This window comes from Gekko japonicus, unplaced genomic scaffold (assembly GCF_001447785.1).
Source record: "Gekko japonicus isolate JY-2015 unplaced genomic scaffold, Gekko_japonicus_V1.1 scaffold2030, whole genome shotgun sequence".
In the NCBI taxonomy this organism is placed as follows: domain Eukaryota; kingdom Metazoa; phylum Chordata; class Lepidosauria; order Squamata; family Gekkonidae; genus Gekko; species Gekko japonicus.
This window is the reverse complement of record NW_015173197.1, coordinates 13,189-23,874: the sequence shown is the minus strand read 5'-3', so window position 1 is coordinate 23,874 and position 10,686 is coordinate 13,189. Positions and strand designations below refer to the sequence as shown.

Genomic DNA, 10,686 nt, shown 5'->3' with positions numbered 1-10,686 from the left:
AGAGTGTTGGACTGGATGGGCCATTGGCCTGATCCAACATTGGCTTCTCTTATGTTCTTATGAAGGGATATTACGTGGGGAAATTTACAGGAAGAGTTGTGCGACAGGGGAATCAGCTGCCCAGGGAGGTGGTGAGCTCCCCCCATCTGGCAGTCCTCAAGCAGCAGCGGGACAAACACTTGTCGGGGATGCTCTAGGCCAGTGATGGCGAACCTTTTAGAGGCCGAGTGCCCAAACTGCGACCCAAAACCCCCTTATTTATTGCAAAGTGCCAACACGGCAATTGAACCTGAATACTGAGGTTTTACTTTAGAAAAAACAACTCATACATTAACTTAAGATGATCCAAACAAAGTAAGGAAAGCAATCCCAAATGCTTTCATTTACTTAATATTATTTGGCAGAGAATTCGACACTTTAATGATGGTCTGGGCCTGGCTGGGGCGATGGCACGCGTGCCCACAGAGAGGGCTCTGAGTGCCACCTCTGGCACCCGTGCCATAGGTTCGCCACCACTGCTCTAGGCTGACCCTGCATTGAGCGGGGGATTTGGACTGGGTGGCCCGTCTGGCCCTTTCCGACTCTGTGATCCTATGACTGGTCCCTGACGAGAACCAGGGTGCTGGACCAGATGGTGGTGGGAAGTGCTGTCAACGTCTCAGCTTATGGTGACCCCGCACAGTGACCCGCACTTCATGCCTCTGCGTAACAACCCTGGGCTAGCCTGGGCCGTCCAGGGCAGGGCAGGGGACCCCGTCCTCACTGCCTCCAACAAGGATGGGTCCAGCAGCGGCTGCCGCCCATCACACTTAAAGGAGGCACCACTGGCATGTGGGACTTCCAAGGCCTCTCCCTTGGCGGCTGCTGGAAACAGGATGCTGCCCTAGCAGGACTGTTGGTCTCATCTGACGGGGTGTAATTAGCAAATTAGGTAAAGGCAGGGGTCATTTCCTGCAGGAGCGAACAGGAGCGGAGCTCCGGCAGTAAAGGGCCCAGGGGGTGGGCACATGCAACAAGCCCCACCCTCTGCTCCCAGCAGCCCTCAGGCAGAGCAAGAAGCAGCCAGGTAAGCTGCAGAGCCTCCCCCCCCCAGCCCAAAACAGTCCAGTGGCACCTTTAAGACCAGGTTTTATTCAGGTACAAGCTCTCCCTCCTCAGCGAGGACAGATCTGCACTCCCCCCCCTCAATAGCTAGCAATCCAAGAGTCCAGTGGAGCCTGAGCGGTGGGTGTTGCCTTCTGACACACTTCTGGTGATGTCGGGGTGTGTGGCATATGCAAATAAGTTATGCTAATGAGTTATGTTAATGAGCCCCTGCACCTCTTCTTCTATTAAATGACCCGTAAAGGTAAAGGTTTCCCTTGCTTGAAAGCCAGTTGAATCCTGACTCGAGGGATGAAGTGCTCATCTCCGTTTCCACGCCGAAGATTCAGCGCTGTCCGAAGACGTTTCCGTGGTCACGTGGCCGGCATGACTAGACGCTGAGGCGTACGAAACGATGTTACCTTCCTGCCAAGGCGGTACCTATTTACCTACTTGCAGTTTCTTGCTTTCGAACTGCTAGGTTGGCAGGAGCTGGGACTAGAGAGGGCAGCTCACTCCATCACGTGGCACTCGGGTCTCGAGCGGCTTAACCACTTGAGCCACTGCAGCCCCATAATTAGCAAATTACCAGAGATTAATTGCCAAAACGTAATTAACATGTGGAATTCACTGCCGCAGGAGGTCGTGGCTGCTACAAGCACGGGCAGATTTAAGATTATCTGGATAAACGTCTGGAGACCTGGATAAATGGGGACAAGATAGAGGGGACTTTTGGGAATTCTGTCAATGATCATCTAGAACAAATATGAATGACGGGAAAACTATATTTGAAAGTAAATAGAATGTTTGGACAATTAGGACGACCTGACACAAAGGGGAGGATACTGTCACATGGGAAGGCCTTAGTTATTAATTGATTGATCGAAAACACCCCTGATGTCAGATATTTCTGATTGGTTGAGAAGAGGGAGTAGCAGTTACTAATTGATCGAGAACACCCCTGATGTCAGATATTTCTGATTGGTTGAGAAGGGGGTGGAGAAGGAATGGAAACAGGATAAAGGTGCATAGCTGGTAGTCTACAGTCAGTCTTCATCCAGAGAGAACCATCCAGAGGGACACAGGGAGACAGGAACAGCTCCACCTGAAGCTAACACCAGGGGTAAGAAACTATGCCTTTACTTTTAGAACCAGATTGTAATAGGCAAGGACTAACTGCTAATTGAACTGTAATATGCTGAGATTATCAAACTGTATAGGACTATTGATCAAAGCCTAAACTGTTTAAACTGTTGATTGATGCCATGTTTAAAATAAAACTCTTTAATTATAGAGATTGTGTCTGACTCTTCCTTGTGTTAAAAGACAAAATCCGTTATACACGCAGGGAGATAGGAAAAGATCCCCCTACAGCAAAGCGAGTGGTGTTTGGGCTAACAGAGACAGAGAGAGAAGCCCAACAGAATATTGGCTTCTCTTATATTCTTACGGCTCTGCCAACACAGGAAGTGGTGGCAGCTACAAGCATGGACACCTTCAAAAGGGAATTAGATAAGCATATGGAGCGGAGGTCCATCAGTGGCTATTAGCAACAAGGTATAGATAGGGGCTCTGGGGCAAGTGATGCTCTGTCTTCTTGGTGCTTGGGGGTGGGGGGCAACAGTGGGAGGGCTTCTCATGTCCTGGCCCCACTGGTGGACCTCCTGATGGCACCTGGTATTTCTGGCCACTGTATGACACAGAGTGTTGAACTGGATGGGCCTTTGGCCTGATCCAACATTGACGTCTCTTATGTTCTTATGTTCACAGCAAACAAGCATGATTTTCATCACACAAATCCTTTAACCCAAGGCTGACTTCCACTCAAGGCTCATGGGGACACACAGGGTTGGATTCCATGGATCCACTCCACTAGCCCAGAAGGGTCCTGGCGCCAAAGGAAAGAACCACTGCTAGAGGAACGGATCTGCTGCACCTCACCCCAACAAAATGCATTCTCGTGAACAATGAGAAGCTTTGTAGGTTACAGAGAGAGATCGAGAGAGCAGAGGACATGTCCCACTCGTGATGTGCTTGAGCATCTGCCCTCCCTCCCCCGTTACACACACAAGGACAATCATCTCCACCACAGCCATGCTGGCAGATCCCAGAATCCTCCGCTGCTCCCAATTAGAAAAGCAGTCTTCTGGGATCAGTACGTATGGAATGCTTCTGGATGGCCAACCCCGAGTAAGAGACCATGGGCTGGATCTGTCAGCTATGCTGCCATCTTTATGGGCGAGAGTGCAGCTGCTTGACCTGTGTACCAACTGATGCCACATTCCTTTGTCCTTCTTATCTATGACCTTGCTAGCTAGCTGTCTATGTAGCGTCTCTCCATGTATTACCTGTGGGATAGGTTTCGATTCCCAGCTTCGGCTGTAACGGCCTGGGGCCCCATTCTCCCGCACGCGGGAGTCAGGCCGATTGGCCTATGAGTGGGTGTGTGCGCGTACGAATGCCCTATATCCCTTTATACATATATATCCCAGGCTGCAGACCTCTCCTAACCACCTCCTCTCGGGCAAATTCAACCCCCACTTTTATACCATGAGTGGGCCTTCACTATGGTTATACGCAGGGGTCATTTCGTAGAAAAAGAGGTGCAGGAGCTCATTAGCATAGCTCATTTGCATGCACCACACCCCCTGACATCACCGGAAGTGTGTCAGAAGGCAACACCCACCGCTCAGGCTCCACTGGACTGTTTTGGATAGCCAGCTATTGGGGGTGCAGATCTGCCCTCGCAGAGGAGGGAGAGCTTGCACCTGAAGGCGGGCCGGGGGGGCGGCGGCTCTGCAACTTACCTGGCTGCTTCTTGCTCCTCGTGGCCCAACTGAGGGCTGCTGGGAGCAGGGGGTGGGGCTTGTTGCATGTCCCCGCCCCTGGGCTCCTTACTGCTGGAGCTCCGCTCCTGTGCGCTCCCGCAGGAAATGACCCCTGGTTATAAGAACAGAAGAAGTGCCCTGCTGGATCAGACCATTGGTCCAACTAGTCCAGCATTCTGTCTCACACAGTGGCCAACAACAGGGCATGGAGGCCTCCTGTCACTGGGATTTAGAGGTTCAGTGCCTCTGAATGTGGAGGTTCCCTTTAGTCACCATGGCTAGAAGCCACAGATAGGCCTATCCACCACGAATCTATCAGGGGAATGTGTGCAGGGCCTTGTTATAATGAAAAAACAGGGCCATGGAACTCTGGCAAAGGGGAAACTCACACACCACAAACAGAGGGGCTGGAGAGAGTGCAGCGGGTCTTTCTAGTGGTTAGAGGAACCCTGGGAAAAGATGTGCTACAAATATTCATGAGTTTCAAACTGTCTCCTCTAGTTGAGAAAGGATGGAATTCCTGGTACAGCCGGGTTTATTAAACCAAAGTCGTCGTCCCCCCCCATAACTTGGCCCAGAGTAGAAGTCTACCCACAGTGCACCGGGAAACCGGGGGGGGGGGGGCACCACTTACCGTGACCAAAGAGGCCCCCCACTCCCAGAGGTTGGGGATGATTTTGTGAGCCAGGTTGACTTTCTCCTGGACTCCGGTCCGGATCTTCACGGTCAGGGGGACGTCCAAGACCTAGCAAAGAAAGGGAAGACAGAGGTGTTTGGGAACTCGCACTGTGCTTGGCAGGACTCGGTGCCTCTGAACGCCAAGAGCTCTTTTTAAAGAAGACGACTTTAAACATGACACTGGCAAGGTGAGAGAACTCCCCAGTGAGGCCTTCATACTCGCACAGCGTTTTATTGGAACTGGGCTGCCGCCCTTGCAAAGGAGACATCATTGGGGGGGGGGTGAGTCTTGTGAGCAAAAATTCTACTTTGTGAGCTACGGGCCTTAAAGTTCTGAGCGAGCGATTTGGGGACTTGCATAAATCAGTTTGCTCGGGAGCCGTCCTTCCTGAGCTAAGACAAAAATCTGTGAGCTGGAGGCTAAAAAACTGTGAGCTAGCTCACACTAACTCAGCTTAGAGGGAACACTGATACCAACTGAATAAAAGACACCAAATCAACTGGCTTGGAAATACGAGCTCTGCAACACTTTGGCATAAAATATAATATACGCGTGTCGACTGGACCACGGACTTGAATCTTGCACAAGAGCGGCAATCGTTTTCAGCACAACATGTTCATTTGTTCACAGCTCTTGAATGACCGATTTTCAATTTTTTAAAAAACAACAACTTTTCTTGGCGACTTAATTACAACTCCTATTTTCTTCTCTTATTTCTTCAGAACGTTGGATTTTTTAGAGCAGCTTCTGATTTTAGCACAGGTTTTGTTAACATTCTATCTGCACTATCGGTACATACTGTCTGTACTATCATAAGAACATAAAGGTAAAGGTTCCCTTGCTCGAAAGCCAGTCGAATCCGACTCTAGAGTTGTGGTGCTCATCTCTGTTTCAAAGCCGAAGAGCCAGCGCTGTCCGAAGACGTTCCCGTGGTCATGTGGCCGGCATGACTAAACACCAAGGTGCACGGAACGCTGTTACCTTCCCACCGAAGCGGTACCTATTTATCTACTTGCAATTTCTTGCTTTCGAACTGCTAGGTTGGCAGGAGCTGGAACCAGAGACGGGAGCTCACTCCGTCATGTGCCAACTCGGGTCTTGAACTGCTGAACTACCGGCCTTCCACAGCCTGCAGTTCAGCGTCTTAACCACTTGAGCCACCGCAGCTCCTCATAAGAACATAAAGAGAAGCAAATCAGGCCAATGGCCCATCCAATCCAATACTCTGTCGCACAGTGGCCAAAAATACCAGGTGCCATCAGGAGGTCCACCAGGGGGGCCAGGACATACTATCTTGAGTCAGCCTTGGGTTAAAGGATCTGCGTGAAACAAGGTGTCTGAAGAAGTGAGCACTGAGTCAGGAAAGCTCATCCCCTGCTAGTCTTTGAGGGGCTGCTAGACTTTTCTACTGCTACAGACAGACAGACACGGCGATCAAACTTGATGTAGTGCACCTGCCTGGCAATTATCACCAGAATCCCGTGCCAACTCAGCGGGAGGTTGGGCCGGAGCCCTGACAGGCAGAGCACTCTGACTAATATTAACAAAAACAGGAGTCCAGTTCCTCTTTCCCCTAGACCACAGTAGGCTGCCACCAGGCCTGCTTCATCCAGGAATGCAAATTTTAGAAAGCAACACCTGGCTCTATAGAAAAATTCTTTATATATTCATTTCTGGATGTGTGTTAGTGTACTATAGTAATACTGACCACTGAGGAAGGCCCGAAGGGGCCGAAACGCATATAGTCCTTAGGTCAAAGGTTTTACCCATCAATTGTACATGTAGAACTATCAGCTCTGAATATACTAAGCTTTAAGAGTCGGATATTTGGACTATTTCTTTTAACCTTATGTATGTTTTATTTATGCGGACACCATAATAAATATTTGTATTTTTAGAACAATTTATTTGTTAGCTTGACCCTCTTAGTTTACAGGGATCCTTAAACATCTACTGCAGAGTCTTGTCAGCTTCCAGACATTCGTCAGTCTGAATCATTAAGTCACATAAGAGGTGAAGCAACACCCCCCCCCAGTCTGAACAAAGGCGCCCCCCCCCACCGGAAGGAGGGGGTTACAGAACAGACGACAAAACTACTGAAGGTTGGAGCCCGGCCGAGGAGGGCTCTCACTTACCGTGTTCATGCCTCGGACAATCTGTTCAAACTTGTTGGTGCGGCTCATTAAGGCACAGCCTCCCCCCTGTCAAGAATGGGGTGAAAAACTGGGGTGAAAAATCAAATGCACTCCCCCCCCACTCCAGCTATCAAGTCCAAGAAGAACTTTTTCTCTGCCCCAATACATGAAATGGAACACAGCCCTCACAGTATAGTTTTTTTCCTCCATGTGTGGGGCCTGTTACCCTTCAAACTCCTGCAGAAACCTAGAATGTCAGGGAGAAACTTCCTTCCTGACAAGTTACCTTTCTATGTGCAGGGCGTTGTTCTGTTTTGGGAGCCATCAAGCTACCCCCATCTGGAAACCAGGATCATCATGGGGGAAGGCACTAAATGAAGCATTATCCAGACATGCTAGTTTTCCATCTACAAGGTCTTTGGAGTCCTTCCATGGACAGCAAGTATAGGACACCGATTAGAACGGGAGTCCCCAGCCCTTTTGAGCCTGTGGGCACCTTTGGAAATCTGACACAGTGTGGTAGGCGCAACCACAAAAGGGCTGCCGCGGGAGGCGGAGCTAGCCACAAAATGGCTGCCGCGGGAGGCGGAGCTAGCCACAAAATGGCTGCCGCGGGAGGCGGAGCTGGCCACAAAATGGCTGCCGCCTGAGGTGGAGCTGGCCACAAAATGGCTGCCACAGGAGGTGGAGCTAGCCACAAAATGGCTGTCCCAGTGAAGAGCCTCCTGCTGTGGTGACAGCTGCTGTAAAAGCAACACTTTTAAAAACCTGAACAGCCAATCGAATCTCCAGTGGCCAAATAGAAATCTCGTGGGGCAAAACTCTGAATCAATCAGCCAGGTAAGAGGTGAAGCAACCCCCTAGTCTGAACAAAGGGGCTCTCGTGCTGTCACTGAAAGGTGACCCACTTTCTAAAAACATCCAGAGGGCACCAGAAAAGGTGTTGAGAGCAGTGTTCCCTCTAAGCTGAGTGTGAGCTAGCTCACGGTTTTTTAGCCTCCGGCTCACACATTTCAGTCTTAGCTCAGGAAGGAGGGCTCCAGAGCAAACTAACTGATGCAGCAGCCAAATCCCTCACTCACACCTTTAATGCCAGCAGCTCACAAAGTAGAATTTTTGCTCACAAGACTCCACAGCTTAGCGGGAGCACTGGACTCAGGAGGCAGCTGGAACCACAGTGGGGGCCCCTGGATTAGAGTGTTAGATTCTGGCTGTAAAGAGATGGGTTCAGATCCCCACCGTGCTACAAAACCTCCTGGGTGACCCTGGCCCAGCCACACTCTCCCTCTCACCCTAACCCACTACACAAGGTTGTTGTGAGGATAAAACGGGGGAACCGGGTACACCACCTCGTTTCCTTCGTGGAAGCATGGGAAAAAAACATACTAGACCAAGAATTTCAAACATGCGGCCCTGTATGTACTAATGTTTTAATGCATTCTATATTTTAATCCGGCATTGCCGCTCTTCGCCGACCTGGGCCGCTTGGGTAGGGCGGGATACAAATCCCAAGTAAATAAATAAAAGTAAAATAAATCCCCTGGAAGACTCACTTTACATGCAGGAGTGGGTACTGAAGGGCGCTAAGCAAAAGGCTCTCAGTCTTCGCCACAGAAAGATCCATGACGCCGGACGAGGAGGACCGTCGGTCCAAACTCTGTGTCAGGTTCCCAGTCAAATCACTCTTCCCTTTATAAAGTTTATGTCTCTGCTACCTGGCATTACATTTTACGACACCCATGACCCGGCCCAGCAAGGTCTCATTTGTGTCAGATCCGGCCCTCATAACAAATGAGTTCGACACCCCTGTACTAGACAGACACCCGCAGTACAAAGCTGTACATCCCAGAGAAAGGTGGACTATAAACAACCTAAGTATCTACCTATCTATCTAGTACTGCTCATACGGCTATCACCTTAAGCAGAACCTAGAACCAAAAAATAATTTAAAAAGACCTTACTCAGTATTATTTCTCTTATATTTGATTATTGTGGCTATGAATTTTGCCACTGAGAGGGTGACATGATCATTTCTATCCGGTAGTAGCCATGACGCCTGGCTAATTTAGCAATTCTCCATCTTTAAGTAAAGGCGTGACCAAATGAGCCCTCAACTCGGGGGGGGCTCTGCAATTTACCTGGCTGCTTCTTGCTCCTCGTGGCCTAACTGAGGGTTGCTGGGAGCAGGGGGTTGGCTTGTTGCATGTGCCCGCCCCCTGGGCTCCTTACTGCCCGAGCTCCACTCCTGTGCGCTCCCACAGGAAATGACCCCTGGTTACAATCACACATTCCATCCGCACACGTCAGCAGCTCTACATGGACCATAGACAGTTGGGTCCACCTCTAGCTATCAAGGTTGTTTTCTCCCAAGGACACCTTCCCGTGAGAAAGAGTCTCTCGAGGGCTTCATAGAAGGTTACATCTGCAAGCCAGCCTACTCCTACATGCACACTCACGCTCCCCTCCCCGTAGGAATGCATTGTCAGGCGAGGGGTGAGATCAGGACAGCACTACCCAAGCTGGGAACATGGGAAAGGGGATACGTTGCAGCTATAGGAATCAGGTGGGGACAGGTATACAATATTGGAAGGCCACAATACAGAATCAGCCCGAGTCTGACACTCTTCTCCCTCCCTTCCTCCCGCGGGTCTCAAGTCACCTGCACACCAAAGAGGTCCTCCGTGTGGTGCCGCTTCAGCAACGCCCACTCCGACGACTGCCCCTGGAGCAGGTTGGTGCACACCGCCATCTCTCCGCAGGTGACGTCGGCTCCGAACCGCTTGCATATCCTCCGGAATGGGAGGTTGCCGCACTGAAACCGTTTGGAGAGGGGGTGTTGCCGTTAATTACGTGGCTTTTGCCAGGTGCTGCTTGGAATTGTGTGTCGCCGTCCCCCTCCCCCCCCCTTTCCCCCCCCCCCCCCCGTTCGCATAATCCTAGATCACAAAAAAGTTGATGGGCAGCAGGCACAGGGCAGACCAAAAGGGAACGCTTGCTTTACACAAAGAGCAATACAACTGTGGCACTCGTTTGCCAGCAGTGTTCCCTCTGAAGCAAGCTAGTGTGAGCTAGCTCGCAGTTTTTCGGCCTCTGGCTCACACATTTTAGCCTTGGCTCAGGAAGGACAGGCTCCGGAGCAAACTCACTGATGCAGCAGCCAAATGGCTCACTCACAACTTCAATGCTGGTAGCTCACAAAGTAGAATTTCTGCTCACAAGACTCCACAGCTTGGAGGGAGCATTGCTGGAGTGATGACCGTGAGCAGAGAAGGTTTAAAAAGAGGGCTAGACAGATGCATGGGGGAGGAGGAGGGGTCCAGTAATGGCTACTAGCCTTGACTAGTAAAGGGAGAAGAGGAAGAAGAGGAGGAGTAGGGGATTGGATTTATACCTTGCCTTTCACTCGCAGTCTCAGAGCATCTTACAATCTCATTTCCCTTCCCCTCTCCACAACAGACACCCTGTGAGGGAAGTGGGTCTGAGAAGTCTCTCGAGAACTGCTCTTGAGAGAACAGCTCTGAGAGAGCTTTGACTGACCCAAGGTCACCCAGCTGGCTGCATGTGGAGGAGTGGGGAATCAAGCCCCATTCTCCAGATTAGAGTCTGCCGCTCTTAACCACCACACCAGAACACCAAGTTTTGGCAAAGATAGGTGGCTTGAAAAGAGCGGATGGGTTTGGGTGAGAATAGGGAGGAGAGAACAACATGCGCTGCACTGAGCAACTTAGGGAAAACAACGGGACAAAAATACAAACAGCAGGTTTGAGGGGCCCCTGATTAGATTGACTGTCCATTTGCTGGTTTTAATTTTATATAACCATCTTTTGCCCATATTTCCAGAAAGCCAGTTTGGTGCAGTGGTAAAGTGCGCGGACTCTAATCTGGGAGAACCAGGTTTGATTCCCCACTCCTCCACTTGCAGCTGCTGGGGTGACCTGGGGCAAGACACAGTTCTGACCAG

At 50.5% G+C, this 10,686-nt stretch overlaps 1 protein-coding gene across 1 annotated transcript in view; it reads right to left on the bottom strand.

Annotated features, from left to right (window-relative positions):
* The window catches only part of DUS3L (dihydrouridine synthase 3-like), a gene marked incomplete at its 5' end in the record, with an annotated part of 30,789 nt that overhangs the window by 11,572 nt on the left and 8,531 nt on the right, over positions 1-10,686 (bottom strand). The window contains 3 exons of the mRNA XM_015422641.1: positions 4,546-4,656; positions 6,726-6,791; positions 9,385-9,537. Of these exons, the coding sequence (XP_015278127.1) occupies positions 4,546-4,656; positions 6,726-6,791; positions 9,385-9,537 (330 nt within the window). The remainder of the gene's footprint in view (positions 1-4,545; positions 4,657-6,725; positions 6,792-9,384; positions 9,538-10,686) is intronic.